We start from the raw sequence: 22,500 nt of genomic DNA, 5'->3' as shown, positions 1-22,500 counted from the left end.
CACGTCAACAATTTGTTTCACTCGGAGTAATTCTACTTTGTAGGGCTGGTCGCCCAGCAAAACGAATTCGTTACTGAAATCGATGAATCAAAAGAATGTCTAACAAAGTTTTAAATGGCTGCAAGGAAACAAGACGGGTCATTTTGCAACAAACCAACGCTCACCTCAATTACAGTCATTTTGCAACAAACCAACACTCACCTCAATTACAGCGCAGCTGCCATTTCACGTGGATCCTTTACCAACTGCACTTTCAATTTCCATTTCAAACGAACCTGTCAACTTTGATCGAACAGTGAAAATGTTTTAACAAGGAACCTTTCGATTTACATGTAGATTCCTGATTTAAACGGTGTTAAATGACCATTTTGCTGTTTGTGACGAGGATGTTAACGAAGGTTATTTAGAGTTGACATGTTTGATGCTTCTGTAAACACTTTCGCGCATGCTTTTTGCCACTTGCACGTTTTCCACGCATGAATTGAGATGTCAATTAAATCGACTTTGGATGGTTTTCTTCTGCAAATGTTGTTGAGATCACTGAGTGAGTATGTACTAAAACAATTATTCTCTTCAATCTCGGTGAATAGTGGCAGAATATTTTCCGAGCCGGTGCCGCTTCGCGGCACGGTAAATATTTTGCCACTATTCACCTCGATTTCAAAGAATAATTGTTGTATAATAAGTATAGTTAGGGATCTTCGTGTATTAGTTACGTTCTGCTTTATGATTGGCCAAACCACCTCAGGGAGCAGATAAACCGTTCTTTTCAGTTCAGGAACTGTCATGAGAAGTTCTTTTGTTCTTTCTATGTATTCATGAAAATAACCCTAGGGCAGTTTCGGTCTAGGGAGAACGGTTACATACAAAAACTTCCTTGCCCGTTGGCAAACTCTATTTACTCATGGGTAAAAGGGCTAGTGTAACCACAACTCAACTATTGTTTTTTCGGTTTAAGATGATTTAAAAAGTGGATATTTAAAAGGAAAAGGTTTTCATTGAAAGTGATAGCAATTTGAGCAGTTGCAAAGAAGCCTGGAAAAAAAAAAAGTAATAAAATAAAAAAAATGAAAATGATACATAATTCACAATTATTCCACGAGCGCGCGTTGGATGTGAGATGATAGATAGTTGGCTACATTAATCTCATATCCAACAAGGGCGAGTGGGAAGCTCCAAGAGAAAACGTTTCTCTCGAAATCGCCCACAAATTAAGAATAAATCTTCCCTTCCTTATTTTCTAGAGCAAGGTATAAAAGCTCATACACCATGACGGCTAAGCCAATCAAAACTCTGGAATTGCATTATCCAATGATCCAGTTTTTAAACACACGGGATAAAATACGAGCTTGCAAGTGACCAGCGCCCCTATTGCTTAATAGCTGAAATGGCAGAGCGCGCAGGTGTAGCGCAATTGCACGTTCATGGGGATCAAATCCCATTTAAGGTAATTCCCTTGAAATTGTTCTACTATCAAACTTTTTTGGAAACTTGGCACAGTTAACATTCATGATGTGAACATTTAAAAAATGAAATAAAAAAAAGGGGTCACCGTGCTTGTTTACGCGTCAGCAGGCTCTTAAAATGGGGTATTCTTACTGGTTGCGCGTTAAAAATTCGAATCATCTTAATACATAATTAAGTCTTGGTTACTTCAGACACAAAATTTTATTATTCACGAAAGCAGTATTGCTTCATTTACGCCGTTTTTGATTGCCTGGTTGTGGGAATAGTGCACTTTTTGGGACAGTGCCGTGGTTAGCTTGAAGTTCTCGCCTTGGGTAAAAGACACCCAGTACGGAACTGTTTTTCAAAAAAAAATCATGTTTTACTATCAAAATTTTTTTCTTCTTAAAATATTTTCTTTATTATAATGTTATTAGTAAATACTTGAAAAAAGAGTTGGGGGTCACCGGGCTCGTTTGAGATAAAAGGAGCAGTTATTTCGCTATCGAGCTTAGTTTGAGGGAAATCTCTTACGTCTTGTACGCGCACGTGCTCATGTGCGTGCGCTAATGAGGCGAAAATCGTGCGCAGTGGGAATGCGCAATGCAATACTAAGGAATTACCATAAGTTTGCATTTTTTTAAGGCGTCCTTGCAACTGCGTAAGTTGCTTCCGGCATAAACGTTAACTGCAATGATCACTTTCACTTACAATAACCACAATTCCAATATCTAAAATTTCATATTTTCTTTATCACGGAAGGAAAACGATTTGTAGCGCCTCATCACAAAGACTAACGTGATGATAAAAAGTGTTATTGTTTTTACAAAAGATGCGGTTAAAGATCAAAGCGATTCTAGGTTTTCGTATTTTGCTTGTGCTTGAGCCTCAGTCGCAAGGCAAAACAAGGCTTTTGAGAAAACCCGCCATTCATGAAGTTTCCTTCACAGTGCTTTTACTTTGATTGCTCTCAGTATCCATAACGCTACGTGATTTCTTCGTCTCGAATATTTCAATTCGCTCTAGTTTAACGCTCGAAACCACAGCTCGCGAAGCTCTCTTACATGGTTACTTTACTGTCATCACTGAACACGTCAGACAAAACCAAATTTTCGTGCCTCAAGGATTGTTAGATACTTGCGGTTGTTTCATCCGGTTACGGTTATTTCATCAAATGTATCCTATGAAAGCAATTCAAATTGACATTTAAAAAATCTCAGAGACATTTCATTGCTTTTGCACTTTATCCACGAATTGCCCACATGCACCTTTGATTCTTTTTCTGAAGCTTCCAAAAAATTAATTATTTCACTCCCGTTGTGCATTTCTTATGCTTATGATTTTGCTGTATGCTTATGTCTTGTGTAAACCAGCCTCTCGGTTGCCCTATATGGAAAGCAAGTGAGGCAAATGTCGTCTATTAGGCGTTCAATATTTTCTCTCTGGTCTGTCCGCTGAATCCAAATGTTGGTTACCTCCAAAACCTGATGGCAGACGTTCTTTTCAGCAAAAGTGACCGCGTGTGAGAACCAGAGGTGATTGATGACATGATAATAACCATAATGAATGTAATTTGTGGCTATATTTTGGTGAATCTGTTAACGTTTCTCATAATATTCTATTCACACAAGGAAAAATCCTCTCCTTACAAAAAGTTATAATGATTAATCTACATGCTTCCCCGCTCACCTCTTGGAGGCCGAACCTGAACGAAGCTCACATCTTTTATGCCAAAAATTATCTTGTTGATAATAAGGGTCTTGTGTTTTAACAAAAGCTGTTGATAATAGTAATTGGACTGAGTGGAATGCAATGAGGTCTGAATTCATACATGCGCACTCTTTCGTTTTGAAATCAGTGATGTTCCTTTATCATTGGCTGGGGAAATGTGCGATTCAGAGCAAAAGATAATGCGATTCGTGAATAAATTCCAATGCAGAGAGCCAATCAGATTGCAAGGATCACCAGGGATTTCTAAAAGGATGTAATAAGTGTTCTAAACGCTTCTGAGTTCTCGTATTTTGCTTTGCTTGTCTAAGGTAACCCACCACACATGGATCTTTTTTAAGGTTCCTCTTTATCCATACACTATGTGATTTCTTCGTACTCGAATATCTGTATTCGTTTTGACGAAGGACTGACGCTTGAAACGGTTCGCTCAGTTGGTTGAGCATCGGACTAATGTGCGGGAGGTTACGCAATCAAAACCCCTGCGTCGGACCAACACTCAGAGTCTTTAAATAACTGAGGAGAAAGTGCTGCCTTCGTAATAGCATCTGCACATGGTTAAACTTTCTAGTCTTCTCGGATACGGACGATAAACCGTAGGCCAAGTCTCACATCACTTGTGCGGAACGTTAAAGAACCCACACACTATTGAAGAAGAGTAGGGGACGTGGTACCCGGTGTGGTGGTGTCTCACTCATGCTGTTCTGGGGGCACCTGTGTAAACTATGTACTTGTTATTCAGTTGCACGGGTGTCATTTGCTCCTTAAGAGAAGTCTGGCAAAGTCTCCCACAAAAAATGCCAGCCAATGTCTCATTCGGTGGATTGGGGCGTTTCTCTCGATCAGGCCTCAGCGTGTTATGTCAAATGGCTCCTTGTCGCCTCCTGTTTTTCCCAACGGGGGAATACTGCAGGGCACTAGGCTCGCACCATTGTTGTTTGCTATCTTGGTGAATGGTTTGGCGAGTTTCTGGCCATTTCCTGTTAAGTATGTCGACGATACCACTGTATTTGAGATCATACCCAGGTGCTCGCCAAGCTATTTGCCCTGTATTGCTGACCATATTTGCCAGTTTGCCACTGAACGGGGGATGCGCCTCAATCCCAAAAAGTGTCGGGAAATGGTCATCAACTTTTTGCAGTTTCAACCCACGCATTTCGGTCCCTTGCAGTTAATGGGCTCAGTAGTTAAACGAGTAAACAGTTATAAGATTCTTGGCATTCACGTAACAAATGACCTGTCATGGAATGAACATATAGATTATGTTTTTAAGAAAGCGAACAAACGGCTCTATGCCCTTCGTTTGCTAGCGAGATCAAAGGTTCCAGCTGTAGATTTAATTGCTATCTATTGCGCCCTAGTAAGATCAATCCTCGAGTATAGATCACCAGTTTGGGCCGCTCTACCAGAGTATTTGAGCGATGTTGTTGAGGGCGTACAGAGGAAGGCCCTCCGAATAGTATTTCCTGGCCTGTCGTACAGCGAGACTCTAGTCGCCTCTGGTCTCCAGACCCTTGCCACGCGTCGTGGTCAAGCTTGCGTCAATTTTTTACATGATGCTCGCGCGCAAGAGCCACTACGCCGTTGCTTACATCTACTGCATCGCAAACAAATTATCATGGTTACACGCTCAGGTCAGGAAACACGAATTTAATTAGACAAGCATGTAATACAAAGAGACTATGTGAATTCGTAACATATAAGTATTCATAATATTATATATTCTAGTATTGACCCCATTCCTGTAATTCAGACTTAGCTGCAAAACGGAAGGAAATAAACACAGTATGTATGTTTATTTTAAAGTGACGTACATTGACCCTGAAAAGCCCCTGGGAGAATGGGTTAATTACGTATTCATTCATTCATGCAACATTTCTTTCAGTGGTTAGTTTACTTTTATCATCTCGTTTGAAAAAACCCATTTTTTTCCTCAAGAATTGTGATGTAGTTACGGTCATTTCAATCTCAAATATACTTCACTGCTTTTAATTATACCCTCTCTCAACAAATTGGCCACAATCGCTTATCTCATTCGCCGGCGTCAGATGTGAGTGGAGTTTGCTTAACTTGATTTTGCCGGCCATTGTCAGGCTGTATTGGCTAAAGGGACTGCTTAGAGCAGCAGATATCGTAGTGTTAACAACACTTTTAAAAAACCGTCCCCTCCCTGAACCAATCATATGATAAGTAAAGTCTGTTTACGAGCCAAGAGGCTCATCAGAGCCGGAGCTTATCCCGGTTTCTGTGGCATGAGGCAACCACTCGATCCGGAGTCGAGCACACTAACCATGAGGCCACCGCGCTTGTGCCCTGACAAAAGATAACAAGACACATTTACGTACGATAATATTGAATATCTCACTGATTTTCAACCTCGGACATTTCTAGTATCCTTGCTGGTTCTCAGGATCTCAGTTACTAGCCTTTAAAAAGGAACCTACCCTCCTACTAGAGAATAACGTTCAACTTGAGGATATGTTTGAAATCAAATTTGTTCGAAGAATTAATTTGTAAAAAAAACCTGTTTTAATCACAGAGAAAAACGAGCTTTTCCTTATTAAGAGTAAAGCCCAACTGTTACATGTGACAATTATTGAAAAAGACCTCGCCCTGAATTTTTAAAAATTTTTAAAAATATTCGACTCTGAAATTTATTTATTTTGGATACATTTTTTTTGGAAACATTATTTGATACTAAGTTTAAAGTTAATTTTTTCGGTTGAAGTCGAGATCCCTTCAAACTTGTGGACACGATGACATAAACATTTGCAAAAGCACAAGCAGAAAAAAATCTAAAATGATTCCATTTTACTCGGTGATACGCGCCTGTTGTAGAAACGGATGCCTTGAAGACTCCATAGAAACAATACTCGCCCATTCAGGGGAAGACACTGACGCTGCGCGTTACCATGGAAACATTCACCAACCTAGTGCAAAGGGCTCTGTTGGGAATTGATGTACGAAAAATCAAACAAAGCATTTGATACTCTTGTTACTAATGGGATGAATGTACCTGTAAAACGTTAGTAGTAAATGATGAAGTAACCGTGGTAAAAGAATTTGAGAAAACGTGGAAAATCGGCTAATATCTATTTCTCGTTAGAAAATTAGTGATTGTTAGATATAATACCAGGATGAAAACGAAAAATAAAATGTCGTTTTTTAGAGGCACTTTTTTGCTTTGAGAGCTTTCTCGAAATTAAAATGATTTTCAATGCTTCACTACAAAAAGATCTTGATAATTATAAATGTCTTCTGTTTTAACCAAAGATGTTATTGCTCTAAAGGCTTCTGAGTATTTTACTTGTGCCAAGGCTTATGTCGCCAGGCAAAAAAAGCCTCTACTCTACTTGTTATTCAGTTGCACGGGTGTCATTTGCTCCTTAAGAGAAGTCTGGCAAAGTCTCCCACAAAGTGATGTTCATTGACCCTGAAAAGCCCCTAGAAAAATTGTTAATTAAGTACTCATTCATTCATTCATTCATTCATTCATTCATTCCGTGGTTAGTTTACCTTTCTCGTCTCGTTCGATAAAACTGAATTTTTGTGCCTCAACAATTCTTATGTTGTTACGGTTATTTCAATCTCAAACGTACTTCACTGCTTTTAACTTTCGCTCTGAACAAATTAGCCACAGGTGCCTTTGACTTTTTTTCTGACGGTTACACTTATTCGTACGCTTCCACAAACGCTTATCTCATTGGCCGGCGTCAGAGGTGGGTGGAGTTTGTTTAACTTGATTTTGCCGGCCATTGTCAGTCTGTATTAGCTAAAGGGACTGCTTAAAGCAGCAGCGATCTTAGTATTAATACGTCCGCCCCCGGAACCAATCATTTCATAGGATGTTACAAATTCTTCTCTCTTGTGCCCTGACAAGTAAAATAATACGACACATTTATGAACGACAGTATTGAATTTCTCACTAATTTTCCACCTCGAACATTTGTATCATCCTTATTCAATTTGGTTCTCTGGATCTCGGTAACTAGCCATTAAAAAAAAGGAACCTACACTCCTACTGTAGAATAACGTTCAACCGGAGGATTTGTTTGAATTCAAATTTGTTCCAGGAATAAAAAAAGACTGTTTTAATCACTGAGAAAAACGAGTCAAGGCAATAAGGCAACTGTTACATGTTACAATTATCCAAGAAGACCACGCCCTGAATTTCTTAAGCAAACAATTCGATTCTGAAATATACTTATTTTGGATCCAAAGGTTTTTTTTTAAACATTATTTGATAATTTTCGGTTGAAGTCGAGACCGCTTTAAACTTGTGTGGCACAATCAATGACATAAACATTTGCAAAAGATGCAAAATTGGCAGAAGAAAATCTAACATTATTCCATTTTGTTCGTGGATACTACGCGTGTCGTACAAACGGATGCTTTGCGAAAGCGAATGTACCACTCGCTCATTCAGGCGAAGACACTGACGCTGCGCGTTACTATGGAAATATTTAGCAACCTGATGTGTGCAAAGGGCTCTATTAGGAACACATGTACTAAGAATCAAACAAAACACTTGATACTCTTGTTGCTATGGGATGATGTACCTGCAAAACTTTAACGATAAATGACGAAGTAACCTTCGTTACTTACGTGGCAAAAGAATGCGAGAAAACGTGGAAAATAGGTTGATATCTATTTCTCGTTAGGAAATTAGGGATTCTTTGATATAAATACCAGGGTGAAAACGTAAAACAAAATGTTGTTTTTTAGAGGCACTTTTTGGTTCCAGACCTTGTTTCTCGAATTTAAATGATGAGCAGCTTTACTGAATGTGGATATTTTAGAAGAAAAACGATTTGCCGGCAACGCGTCGCTACAAAAATATCTTGAAATAAGTATCTCCTGTTTTAACAAAAGATGTTAATGTTCTGGAGGCTTCCGAGTTCTCGTATTTTGCTTGAATCTGGGCTAATGCATATGTCGCCAGGCAAAAAACGCCTCTAAAGAAAACCCACCACTAATGGGATTTTCTTTGTAACATCTTTCTTTTGGTGGTTAGTGCACCTTGGTCATCTCGCTTGATAAAACTTCTGATCAACAATTATTATGTAGTTACGGTCATTTCAATCTCAAAGATACTTCACTGCTATTGCGCTCTCAACAAATTGGCCAGACGTGCCTTCGACGTCCAGCTGGTACTATTAGCTTATCTCACTCCCGTGTTGCAATAGCCATGCTCATGTTTTTGCAATATGCCGTTACGTCCTGTTTAGACTAGGCTCTATGCAACAAGTGCGGTAAATGCCATCTGCAAGCGTCCTAAGATTGTCTCTCCTATTCACTCAATGAAGAATCACTTGGCTAATTTGCTCAATTAAAACTCAGGAATCAGCTGTATCTTACCATTATGCCAAAAGGCATGGTGGACTTTACTTCGAGGAAAAATGACCGCGTGTAAGAGGCAGAGATGTGATTACTGATAACGAAAAAGACCTTGATAATGTACTTCGTGGCTATATTTTGGTGTATCCATTTTCTTGTGTCATAGTATTCTGGTCACGTGCACATTAGGAAATTTCCTGTCCTTAAAGAAAAGTATACTACTTTACATGTTTCTCCGCTCACCTCTTGGACGCCGAACTTCTACGTAACTTCCAGTTTCTGTGTCAAACACTCCGACGCTGGTTGCAACACAAATGTAATTTCCTGTATCCTCTCCCTTAACATCCCTTATAACTAACGCTCCATTAATCTGTTGGCTTCGTCCAGCTGGCAGAGAAGAGCCTTGTCGTTTCCAGCTGATGACTGGTTGTGGATCACCAGTAGCGCTGCAGTTCAGTCTCAGGGAATCGCCAAGTCTTGCAACAGTTCTGATTGGAGGTTTAATTGAGAAGCTAGGCAGGGAAACCACAACTAAGAGAGTTTTCTTAACAGCGCTTCCTAAAAGGTTAGTTGCAGTACAAACGTAGTCTCCAGAGTCAGCTTTGCGGACGTCTGATAATCTCATGACTCTGTTATTTCTCAGCACCCTCCCTTGTGGAAGCTGACCAAAAAACTTGCTCCACTTCACGTCTGGTGTGGGGTGACCAGTCACGTGACAAGTGGGAAGAGTAACGCTACTTCCCACGCTGATATAAAGAGGTCCAGGATGAAGAGAAACAGATGGCTGAACTGCAACAAAGTTGAATTTCATGCATTATCACAGCAAGTTAAGACTGACACTGAAATTATTATCTTATACGAGAATTGATTCCAGTTGCTGTTGCTGAGACTAGTTTGGACATCGTTAAATACTGATTCGATAAATGTTATCAGTGGGTTGAGTTTATGTTGGTTCTCTACTCTGCTCCGAAGGTCTTTCCGTCTCGGTTTTCCCCTCTCAGCAAAAACCAGCATACACAGCTGATTCTAGCTGGCTGTAAGCTATGCTACAAGGTCACACACATGGACCGTATAGCGGCAGCCAGGGGCGCCATAATATGCTTTCGGTTCGACCTTGTTGAACTTCGTCGTTGCTATACTTGCGACGGCGATTCGCGTGACAATTATTATCATTCATTATTTCAGGTTTACAAGGCGGAAGCTTTCGTCATGTTATCACATTCTTAGTGATCAGAACAGGATGTATTTAGTTTTATCCTGTTATAATTACCTAGTGTTGGTGAGGTTGGTTGCAAGGTGTACGGGAATTAAAATAACGTAACAACATAAGTTCAGGACTAAGTGACTGAGTTTGGTAGTAGGTGAGACTGTGTTGAGGACTAAGTTAAAGAGATGGCAAGCTAAGCAACAAGTGAAGAGATGTATCTTTCCGATGATCACTCGAAAATCAGAGAAAAGATTGCAGTGCCCCAATCAGGAGTAGAATTTGTTTTACTGTCGAATTGAACTGCTATACTGCTAGGACTGAAATTGTCGAAAATAGCATTCTCGCCGCTGTGGCAGGAAACAGCACACGAACTAATAATCGGAAGGTCATAAGGTCGAACCCTATCGGGAGCACTCGGGTCTTTTTTGGGTTACACTCTACTCATCATCATCACAATAAATTAAATCATTTTCATTCATTTAATGGGGTTAACTATTACCAAGTGCTTACTTGAAGCCCCAAGTGTAGCTCGGTTAGTTATACTGCTGGAACTGAAATGATCGAAATCGAGCGTTTTCGCTACTGCTCAGTTCCGTATACAGCATCCGAATATTCCGGAGTGATGTTAAAAAATGCATAAAGGTATTAAAGAATGGAGACATTTGTATATCGTGGGAGCGAAAAAGGGCATAGAATGTCAGAAAAGCTTGGGTCTCAGTCAACGAGTGATTAGTTCGTTCAGGCTTTTAAAAAGATCCCTGAATAATAAATGCGTACCATTTACTTCCAGTTGGCTCTCTGCATGAGCTTTCCCCAGGATGTTTGTCGCAGAACATCGATAAATACCCGTGTCACTTCCTTTAACATTTCTTAAACGCAACATTCTTCCTGGTACCGCTGACTGGCTCACCTCTGTCTGACTGTTTACCCTACTCCACACCACTGTTGGCTGAGGATTTCCCGCGACTGAACACTGAAACGAAGCTGATTGGCTTTCGCTTACTGTCAACTTTGCAGGAGAAACAGCCACTGTTGGAGCTGAAATTGATTCACCAGGTTCTCCTTTAGCTCCCGGCTTGCCTGGCAAGCCCACATCTCCTTTTTGTCCTTTGGGTCCTGCTTCTCCTTGAGGCCCCTTAATGCCTTGCTTACCACTTTTTCCCGGCGATCCCATAATGCCTTGATCACCTTTCTTTCCGTTTCTTCCTGTTTTGCCCTTTCGTCCTTGTGATCCTTTCTCTCCTTTGGGTCCAGGTGGACCGGGAGGGCCTGGGGAACATGATAGGCAGGATTGAGTTGCATCCGCTTGGCGTCTTTTAAGTCTCAAAAGCTCAAGTTCTAACAGAAAGGAATCAATGGAAGAGATGAATCGAAATTTAAAGGGCATTCAACACTGTGAGAGAGAAAAATTGCGGAAAGGTTATAAAAGGTGTGTATCTTAATCTACATGTCTACATCTACATGTACCAGCATTCGGCAAAGTCCCTTTTTGACTTGTGGATGTTTCTGCTAAGGTGGCCTCGTACACCTAAAAGCCTTTTTGAGACATCGACGCCAAGCCGGCCACTTCCGCTGGAGAGAAAAAGGACAGCCACAACACCGGGGACTTAATCCCCTACTCTTCTCGAATAGTGTTTGGGTTCTTTAACGTCCCACAGGGACCTTATGAACATAGAAGACATTTGTGAGACAGGGCCTTCGGTTTATAGTCCTTATCCGAGAAGACTTGAAATTCTAACCATTTGCAGATGAAATTACAAAGGCAGCACTTTCTCCTCAGTTATTTTAAGATCCTGAGTGTTGATCCGGCCGGGGTTCGAACCCGCGACAGCCCTATGCTCAACCAACTAAGCCACCGGTGCGCGGTGTATTTTATGATTAAGTCGAAGATCGCCTGGTTAAACTTGTTTAATTCAAAAACCATCTTGAGTCAAGAACTGAAACCAATCCAAGCCTTTATTTATCATCGGCTTTACTTTCTTGTATCCTTATTCAAAGCGTGGATGAATTTTTGAATTTTCTTTCAAGCGACGTCTGTTTGACCAGGAATAACAAATCTCGTGGCTTCAGGTGATAACTTTTCTGGGAACTCTGCATTATTCATCCTTTCATTAATCAGTCACACTAGTATCAAAAAAAGGAATATAAAAGAACTCACAAGTACATATTTATACAAACACAAACTTTGCTACACCTAAACCTGTAAAATTAATAAAAGTTCGATCGGGATTTATGATTTTTTATCACTATCGTCATCTTCGAGAAAATTAAAAAGAACTCAGTGTTTTCTTACTTGTATTCATCATCCCTCTGTGGAAGGGGATAATGGAATGAAAACAGTCTGGAAGTCATTTGGTTTGAATTGCTACGACCAATTGAAACAGTGTCTTTAATCATAATGAGGTCTGTCATGATTAACTTGCATAAATTAGTACACAATATCGCTCCACGTCCTTATATAACATGCGTAAATGGTCGACATAAGCTGTAAGTTCGAGGATGTCAGCGAATGAGGCTGCAGGGATGGCGCAGTGGTGAGAGCACTCGCCTCCCACTAATGTGGCCTGGGTTCGATTCGCAGACTCGGCGCCATATGTGGGTTGAGTTTCTTGGTTCTCTACACTGCAACGAGAGGTTTTCTCCCGGTACTCCGGTTTCTCCTTTCCTTAAAAGACCAACATTTGACTTGATTTGCTTTCATTGTTAATTTCAGTTTACAGTGTCCCCAATTAGTGCCGGCTCCAGCGCTAGAACGACAAGACATTTAAATAACGTACCTTTCGTTTCCTTTATACCTTGTCCCTGTCTGCATGACGACGGAATGGAAATAATTTATTGGACAAGACTGGGTTAATTGTTTGCCATTTGTCGGGCAAAACAGAGCAGTGTTATGGGACTGAACATGATTTCCACGTGAGACCAGTGCGAAACTCGAAAGCGAGATCTCTGCCATTATGCGATACAAAGTCGGTCTTACTTGATTACCTTACAAATTTTTCATTTTGACAGAAGTTGTGAGAATACCGAAGCTTAGTAGAACCAACAATAAAAGTAAACGCATGGCTGTTAACGTTCCTAGGTATCTTTATGCTTTGGCGCTGTTAAGCTGTTTATTTTTCAGTCGAAAATCCCAATTAAAGATTCATCAATGCATGTAAAACATGACAACATCTCTATGATTTTTGCTTAACAGAGTTAAGTAGACAAACTTACCGGTAGCATTCTTTCTTGTCTGCCCAAAGTTCGGTCCGCTTGTCGGCGGCTGAACCTCTACGACGCTCTCAATAGCATTTATTCTTTTCTTGTGCTCGGCCAACTCAAATTCAACCCTCAGAAATCCAGCGCAGTAAAATACGATTGACAGAACAGATATAATGGAAGCAAAAGAAGGGAGCCTCTGGTTCTGCGAAGTCATTTTGCTCCTTAAGATAAACAATGCGCCTTTTTTCGGATGGACAAGTATGCTCGTTATGTGATACTATGATCACGAGTGTGGGTAAATTGCCAAAATTAATGCCCACGGGTTATCCGATCATGCCAAGCCATGATCTTGTCCTGATGGTTATTTGTGGAAACAAGTCGTATCAAAATATCAATTGATGTTTTCTATCATCTTTTTGCGACAATTCCAACGTTTTCAAAAAATTGTCAGTTTAATGAAAGCTGTCACAAGTGGCGATTACGTTAAGAAGGAGAATGGACACATATCCTTGCGTGCTTACTGAGTGTTTTGTAAAAAAGTAGATTATTTGATTCTGCTAATTGATTCCTTGATTGACATTTGATTACCTTAAGATTAGTAACGTTATTAAGACCGGATAACACGAAAAAAGTTCACTTTTTCTGGGACGTTTTGCCAACGGATCTATGCTAACCTGTTTGTTCACCAACCTGTTTTTATATTTCTGCTAACCTGTGGTGCCGAAGTTTGAGGACTGTTTAAATCTACTGGATATCATCACAGAAGTAAGTGATCGATGATGTGAGATCTGTTGAAATTAAGCGCCGTAGTCCGTATTTTATTGTAGTTCATAGAAGATGAAATTATGTAATATGTTCCTTTGAAGATCGAATAAAAAGAAATAAAGAAAATTATACGATTTGAGTAATCCAGTGGCTTATTAACCATTTTCCCCCTGAACACTGAGAAAATAAATGCACTGAAGCGTGAAAATGCACGTGCGCAACATGTAAAGGTATTGTTTTGCTCCTTGCTGTTTTTGCTATCGTTACTCAATTCCAAAGCTGATTGGTTTTCCAGTCATCAGTCACTTTGAAAGAATTTGAAGCAAGATTCAGGAAGATCTTCTGCTATTATCAGCTCCTGTATCAAAAACGGAATGCCCACGCTAGTGACGAAGGCGAAGGCTATGAAGCACGGTTGAAAAGCCCGATTGAAGTCTTCGTAACCAACGATTTCAAAGCATTTTTGCATTCTGAATCACGAGAAGAGAAAGAAAAAACGCCCAATGAAAACGTAATTTAACTATTTTTCCGAGGCTAGAAATTATTTTTCTTTCTAATCTGACGATGCATGGGATTAGCAGGACTAATGACAGACAGTGTAGAAAAGTAGATCAGTCAGGGGTCCTAACAGTCACATGTAAACTAAGCGTTTCTGAGTAGCATCAACGCGCGGAAAAAAGCACTTCCACTCCTTCCAACTCGAATATCATCATCAACTCCAAATCTTTACAAATGGCAGGCAAAGTCAAGGCCGTAGCTAGGAATTTTCGACGGGGGGAGGGGGGGCGGGGAGGGATATTTCATCAAAAGTAAACATCAGTTAGTCCAAGTTTAGAAAGACAGGTACTAGGTAAAGGTTTTGTAAACTACTCGTTTTACCAGCAATTTAAGTGTGCCCAATAAAGTTTTTTTTGATATTATTATTAGTATTAAACCATTGATGTATCGCTAACTAACGGATTAGTCTATGATGTCTCCAAATTGATTTCCTTTAAAAATATATTTATCAATCAAGACGAGGGAATCGGTTGTAAAAAGTTTCAAAGGTAATATCAGTAAAGTTTAAATTGTCTGCCCAACACTCCAGAAAGAGACAACCTTAATTTATTTTCAAATATCTTTTTTGGGGGCAACTGGCCCCCTTGCCCCTCCCCTAGCTACGGCCATGAAAGTGGTTGGCGACAGAATTATTACTTCTTTGAAGGTCAGGAGTAACTGCTGAATATCCTTTCTCCTTTGTTAGCAATCGGCGAAGTTCTCTGACTTCTCCTGGATTGAGCTGAATAACATGGTGCCAGAAGGTCATGTGCTTGTGATGGTGCTTAATACGAGTGAAACGATATTTTTGGTCTTTACTTCTCCCCTTAAATTAAACAGAAATCTCTCTATTTCCCTGACTTGAGTCTTTGATAACCACTTGACTTGCGCAATGCATTATGTAGACAAAATTAATTGTACTCTGTCGTGGCAAGTAAATTATCGCTGCTACGTAGAAGTAAAACCTTTCTAATTTATGACAGTGCACTTCTACTTCAGTTATGATTTGTGCATTCATAGCTATTTGGTTCATTGCTTGGCAGCATGGGGTAACTGTACTCAGACAGTATTATTGAAACTAAACGATCAGCTCGTGCTTTTCTGTCAGTCCATCTTCCGCTTAGCCTTGAAGGTTACCTATTCTCATGAATACTATTGCACCACAATGTTTAGAGCAAAAAAAGTCTTACTTATCCGCACGCGAACAGGGATGTCGTACTAGGGCTTGCAAAATTAATATAACTGCACAGGAGCCCATCACCCGGAGCGTGCAACTTAACTATACTTGTGCAACGGCGTTTTCACAAGTAAGGTTATTTTTAGATTGAATTTCCCGCTAATGAGACTCCCACAGGAGCCCGATGAGCAATCACAAGAAATTAAGCTGACGTCATAGGGTCACCGAACCGTAACTGACTTTGTTTTTTGACCTAATTCGCGGGAAGGGCTAGTCTAAAAAAAAACCTACTTGTGAAAATGCCGTTTCACAGACGCTGTATGGAAGTTGCACGCTCCAGGATGGGCTCCTGAACTGCACCATAACATAAAAAAAAGACTTTGGCAAGCGTACCATTTCTTATAGTGCTGTAGCTCTTTTAATTGTAAAAGGAATGCTTTGGAGCATGTTCTTACCACTGAGTTATTCCCCAACAAAAGGTGGTCACTTAAGATTAATCGAGTCATTTCATATTGCAGCAATTACACTCATGTCAGCATCCAGAACCGCTTAAGTTCTTTGTTATGATTGTAGATTTAAGTTGATGTATACATATGTTGTTATTTATTTGTTTTCTTTTTATTTGTTATTTATTAGATTTTCTTAATTTGTTATTGCATTGTTCAATTCACTTTTTTTTTTATACGACTAATGTCCGTATGTTAGAAAACGTATGATCATAGTGATACGTTTTCCCTCGTTAACGAAAGATTATTGATTGATTGATTGAGGAACAATTCAGAGTTAAATAGCTGTTATTCATGTGCAAATAAGTAGCAGGATGTTCAGCAGTAAAGCTTAGGTCTGTAATGTTCTTGATCGCCATGGATTGTCAATGAGCAAATATTACCTGCTAATGAATTTGAATATGGCCCAGTATTCTGCAATTTTGTTAATGAGATTTGACAGGAGTAAATAAGCAAGGGGCGATGGAAATATTCACGTGTGTGCTAAACTAAAACACCGACAGACACTCGGAAGGGGAGGGAGTGAATGGAACCAGCTACTTCGCCACGTTGGTGAATCTGTCTAAAAAGCCCACAATCAAAGGCAAGAACCGGAGGGTTTGAATGCCCCAAAAAAGGCATGCTCATAAGGAACGACATCAAGTTGCTCCACGATAGCTGATGAATTTAACAGTTGGTGATCTTGTGAATGGTCACGGAGCTTGGGTCCGACGTCAAATTAACTGCACACGATGACGTACAGTCATTTCATGTATAACACTTACTCCATCCCCATAGCGGCTTTTCGAACAGCTCCATGGTTACGAGTGACACTGTGGGGATTGGTAGCCTGCAAGCAAGCTCTCTTTCGGGGTGGGTGGGCGGGCAAGGAGAGAGAGAGAGCTTGCGATCATGTCTCGTAAATTTGAATATCTGCGTCCAAAAAGTGGACGCGAAATGCTGATTGGCCAATTTGATCAGGTGATGACGTACTATATCTTAATGCCTCTACAAAAAAGCGACCTAAACACATCGGCATCAAATATCAAAACAGCATCGACGAGAACGAATTAACTCCAGAGGTTCAAGGAGGACAGCTATTGACCATTGCCACAAACCAAAACACGCAGAAGAAGTCAGAAGAACGAGTGAAAGAATTAAAAAAAAACAAAATGAACCCGGGCCCGGGTCAAACATTTAAGAACAGAATATCACTCGCTTCCACCACCGATGAATATATCGGTCGAGCCTAAAATTAAATTGGCGCAAATGCGAGACGCCATAAGGTCACATTCACATTACTTCTGAGAAAATCAACACCAAGAAAGTAAAAACATTACTTTCGAGACCAACTATTTTCTTGGAAGAAAACGTATCACACAGCAGTAGAGAGATTCAAATGTAAAGGGCAAAAACCATTGCTAAATGAATACTACAGGAGCCGCCTAAAAGAGGCATCCATTCAAATATGTAATTATGACAAAGGCAACAGAAACCAGACCACGTACAAGGGAGTCGTGTAGGCCTGTCAACTGTTTTTAACATCTACAATAATCATTAGGACTTTCAGCATTTGGTTTCCTTCCTAAACAAAGCTTCTTCGGAGTGTTGTTGGCCATGCGGTTCCGGGGAAATCCTTGCACAATGTTTATTTACATTGGGTTCATATTTCCGGTAAGATCTGATTAGTCAGATTTTGACAGCTCAAACGCTTAGATAATGCGGGGGATACTGGAGGCGGAATTCAAATTTACGAGACATGATCGCAAGCTCTCTCTCTCTCCTCGCCCGCCCACCCACCCTGAAAGACAGCTTGCTCGCAGGCTAGGGGATTGGGTAAGTGTTGTACATTAAATGGCTGTACCTCATCGTGTCGAGTTAACTGTTAAATTCATCAGCTATCGTGGAATCGGAAGCAGAAAATGCTCATTTCCAGCCAAGTGCGTGGGGATTTTTGACGACGAAACATTCTCTGAGGTTCGAGGTGGGGCTTTAGCTTTTGCGTGAAAAAATCGCGGCTGGGATGGATTTTCGAGGCGCAAACCGCCTCTGAGCTGACTACGGTCGAAATCTTAGTGTGCAGCCTTGACTTCGTCTTAGAACAGTGAAAAGACGGAATTCCCGAAACGGTAAAATAAGCACCAAAACGCACAAGAATACACCAGAGGTGAGTCAGTTTTATTCATTTTATTGAATGAACGTTAAATTGAGCGTTTTTTAGGCTTCCTAATCGACGGTATTTTATTTCCCATACAAAGTCTTATAAGACGTTTAAATTCTCAACGGGTGCCTGTAACGCAACACCGCTTTCCACTCAAAGGTCATCTTCCCACTAGTAATTCATCATTACACGCTCTCTAGTGACGCGAACTTGGGCTGCTATGCTCTAAGAGACAGTTTCTTAAATTGATCAGGTAAGTACGAGTATTATTTCTCTCTTTCGTTTACTTTGTTTCTTTTGATGTAGCCAGGTAACATTTCCTAACCCAAAGAGAATTCAAAACTGAGAATATTTATTAATTTTGTCTCCACTCCACAACAAATAACAACACAGCTTCGCTGAACCAAATAAGTTTATTTTGGGAGGGCCTGACGAGAACCAACCTGAACACTTTATAACACAAACAATTTACAAACTACTTGACAAATCCTTGAAAAGCAACCAAGGATAAAGCTATCTCCGCACGTACAGGTCGTTGACAAGTGCCAGTAGGGCTGGTGAGCCACAACACTTTAATTAATGCACAAAATATATAGCCTACTACTCCGAACAAGCAATCAGTCTTGGTACCAGTTAGGCTGGGGAACAACAGCTCCGTCATTGCATTTGACTATAAGATAAACAGGCCATATTGGCCTACTTCCCCATATAAGCTCACAAGCTTTGTGCCAGTCAGGCAGCCAGTTAGGCTGGGGATCATCAACTCCGACGTACAATATAAGTAAAATATATACAATATAAACCTGAAGTACAAAGAATTAGTAGAGCTGAGCAACCGCTAACAAAGCAAATGCGGTTTGAACGGAGGCCAGAAAATACCTGCCAGAAAAAAAACCGTGTGGGAAAAAAATTGTGCAGGAAATCTGGGAAGGAATCAAGGGGTCAACCAAGGCTCAAGCTCCAAGCGATTAGAAGCCCATCCTACGAAGGCTTTACAAAAAGGAAATTAGAACAGCCGATCCTACCAGACTGGATGCATCGTACCTAGAAAAGAAAGAACTAAACAGAGAAACAATTAAACGAAACGAAAGAACGCGCTTGGTTCGGAAGCCTAGATGACAACCACGTGTTATACCTGGTCTTATATACCCTTACATCGTTGCCCATGATGCCCCGGCCTGGAACCCAAGCCCTCGATGTATCTCGTGCCGACTTAAATAGTTATTTCAGCCTTATTCCCTAGCTCACTCGTGAGAAACAACATTTATACATTGGTGTTACCAGCTCGATTTTGATTGGCTATAAGTACGAAGCTAATTCTTGCTTGCTCTGTTTCTCTTACGCCATACTTACAGACAAAAGATTTAATATATGTAGAATTGACGTCATACCTACAGACAATTGTTTAATGCATGCAGAGGTGACGTCACCTAACACACTAACCAGCAGTTGATCAGTTTTGTCATGGCGGAGCTCAGCTCAGGAATATGCATAATAAAACAATTATTGGATGAGGTTTTCGCATTGGATGAGGCTGAGCATGATAGCGATAATTATTAAGGCCTCCGTTTGTGTTATCCGCCTCAGCCTTCGCTTTTCGCACGTAACACAAACTTTGGCCTTGATAATTATCGCTATCATGCAAAAACCGAATCCAATAATTGTTAATTAACAAATTGCTCCCAGTTAGGTAGCACTTTGTCCGGCATTTTCTGTCATGAAAAATGACCGGTGTAACCTAGACACGGACAAGACAAGAGGCCGACCGAAGTCAAAGGCAACATGAAGGCTCCTTTTCTTCTTTTACCGTAACTCACGGCAGGGGTGGGCGCTACACCAATACCGTGGCATGCACAACTTGTCCCAGTAATACTGGTACTCATTTTACCCACCTCGAATGGATGGAAAGCTGACAGAGTGAACTTTGCTGTAACCTGCACACGATAAATTGCAAGCTTCTAGTGTTCAGGCCACGTGATCACAATACCATAGCTTGGTTTCATTTATTCTGAATAACAAGCCGGAACATTATGGACCTTTGTAACTGAATCACTGCAGCTGCTTTATATGAGATTTATTTCTGCGCCCAACTAATTGCGATATACGGCTCTTAGAACCCACTTGTTTTACTCGCTTTTACGCCTCGTAAACCCCGTATATAAGTGGATGAATCGGTCGACAAGGTCTAAAAAATCAATCACAGTACTGCTTAATCCCTTCAAGTTGACGGAGCAGCAGTAACATGCTTTGCAAATAAAGCCCGGAAGCAAGGCAAAAACAAACGAAAACAAGACACAACAATTATTGTTTTCCTTTCGTACAATAAACTATAGCTACCCTATAAACATTTCTCCTCACTTATTAATCTTAGTTGATTACAGAAGTGCCATAATGCCTTGCAAGCTACAAAATCAAAAGTGAACGCTTGGAATCATCTCTCACATGTTTTGAAACTAGTGGTGAAAAAAATGTTTGTGAACTTTATGGTCGGTGTCTTAAATCCTCGGGTAAAGTCATTTCATTATGCTGTACAGATTAGTGAAGACGCATGACCATGCCACAGTGCCTCACTAAAAAACTTTTTATCCATGAGAGATTTCATTTGCAGTAGTTCTTCTTTCTAAGATAATGGCCTTAGTTTCATTTATGTAAATTTTAGTGAAAGTGGATTCGGTAAAACGAAGCCATTGGAGTCCACGCGGTAATCACGATGAATCAAAGTCGTTATTTGCTACACTCAGGTCATCCCGTACGTAAAATGTGACTGCCCCTTTCTTAACATAAAACCCCAATTCACCCACCCACTTCAATCATTTTTTATTTTAGTTTAAGTGAGTCCAATAAGAAACAATTATTGGATGAGGTTTTTGTGATATCCAGAATAATCAAGGTCGAGGTAAGGGTTATCAACCGAAGCCGAAGGCTGAGGCAGATAACCCTTACCGAGATGGTCACGACAGTGAGTGGAACTGGTAATTTATTTGTCAACGAGTAAACCGTATACAAATCAGCGGCACATAATTCGATTGACAAAAAATTTTAAGCATTAGACAATATGTGAAAACTTGAAAAAAAGCTTGATGAGAAAGTAAATAATAGGCAACTGAAGAAAACAAACCTAACAGTCAGTTTTTTGCTTCTTCACTGACGGCAACACAAAGCGCGCGAACTTGACATGATTATCATGCACTGCGGTCATACATGACATGATAACCCGTGACCTTGAGTGACATGATAACTGTATAATCTGCAGTTATGACGTCACAGGCGCTGATTTCGAATTTCGGCCAATCACAAAAGAGTTAAAGAGTTGAATGTATAATAACATCAAATATTTGTTGAAGATTACTGACGTCAATGAAGTAAACGCTGCTCACTAACCATGCCACAATGATCTCACTGCTCCACGATATTATTGCTGTGATTTACTTGAACAGAGAATCAAATTCTCATAAAATAATTCAGTTCTACAGTACTTGATCTGATAATCATGCCAGCTATTTTTTTTTTCGCTAATATAGTTAGTCTCCTTAAAAATAACACATTTTATTTGCAGTTAGTCTTCCTTTTAAGCAGATGGCCTCAGTTTCATTTCAGTGAACTTCAGAGAAAGATTGTCTCTAAATTTCATCCAATAGGGTCCTCGGGAATCATGTTTATTCCCCAAGTATTTTCCGTTTAGATTGGAGCGCATGCAATACCCATACCACCAGGCACCAGTCCATCTCACAGCACAGTTATTGCTCCAATTGTCATTATCTCTATCTTTTGTAGAGAACGCCATGTTATTACTAAACTCCAACGAATCTCCCGCTGTCCCTGAATACAAACTCACTTCAAGTCGATACTGCGCCTGCTCGTTTCCAATGTTAAAACGACCATATTTGGCATACGCTTTGCCTCCGTTCCAATCCTCCAACTGCACTCGCAGAGAGCTGGGTCTAGAGGCCGTCAGCCGGTGGATCTTGTCGTTTCCTAACCAGAACTCAGCCGTCAGCTGACCGAAGCCTGATTTGTAATCGTTCCATCCCCGATAAAAGTCTATTGAGCCATCTCGTCTTCTTTGAAACACGGTCCATCCTCCGCCGTCGGTGCGCATATCACAATAAACATTGAAGGATCCTTTTCCATCGGGGTCCACAGAGTAAACTCCACTATGAGTTTGACCTGATTTTAACAGATCTGAACAATCTGTGACATAAGACATAAAAAAAGTAAGTAATTATGTGTTTAAAAAATATTTATGAAAGTGAACAAGACTATGGCACGACGTACAAAACAATGCGAAAATGTATTTTTTAACGATATCATGTTCGGCTGGCCAATACCAGCCTTCATCAGGTCTCTTTGGAGATCTTACAAATTTACATAATATAAAACCTCAACTTCACATGTGTTTAACGGAAAGTGAAATGGGCAAATTTCCTTTTTGTCTTCATTAACTACACAGAAGCAA

General features: G+C 40.3%; 2 protein-coding genes and 1 pseudogene across 2 annotated transcripts in view; all 3 read right to left on the bottom strand.

Annotated features, from left to right (window-relative positions):
• The window catches only part of LOC138052838 (uncharacterized), a 116,907-nt pseudogene that overhangs the window by 9,379 nt on the left and 85,028 nt on the right, over positions 1 to 22,500 (bottom strand).
• On the bottom strand, positions 5,040 to 13,165 carry LOC138052846 (roundabout homolog 2-like). Its single transcript, XM_068899432.1, has 4 exons — positions 12,932 to 13,165; positions 10,496 to 11,056; positions 8,755 to 9,300; positions 5,040 to 5,487 (listed from the first exon to the last, which is right to left on the bottom strand). Exons 1-4 carry the CDS (start codon positions 13,131 to 13,133, stop codon positions 5,408 to 5,410), a joined length of 1,389 nt encoding a protein of 462 aa, XP_068755533.1. The 5' UTR covers positions 13,134 to 13,165; the 3' UTR covers positions 5,040 to 5,407.
• Positions 21,005 to 22,500, bottom strand: part of LOC138052837 (uncharacterized) — a 22,973-nt gene continuing 21,477 nt past the window's right edge. The window contains exon 4 of the mRNA XM_068899421.1: positions 21,005 to 22,235. Within this exon, the coding sequence (XP_068755522.1) occupies positions 21,613 to 22,235 (623 nt within the window). The 3' untranslated portion in view covers positions 21,005 to 21,612. The remainder of the gene's footprint in view (positions 22,236 to 22,500) is intronic.

Source organism: Montipora capricornis, chromosome 6 (genome assembly GCF_036669925.1).
Source record: "Montipora capricornis isolate CH-2021 chromosome 6, ASM3666992v2, whole genome shotgun sequence".
Classification (NCBI taxonomy): domain Eukaryota; kingdom Metazoa; phylum Cnidaria; class Anthozoa; order Scleractinia; family Acroporidae; genus Montipora; species Montipora capricornis.
Note: the sequence above shows the minus strand (reverse complement) of the source record. Positions and strands in the feature narration are given on the sequence as shown.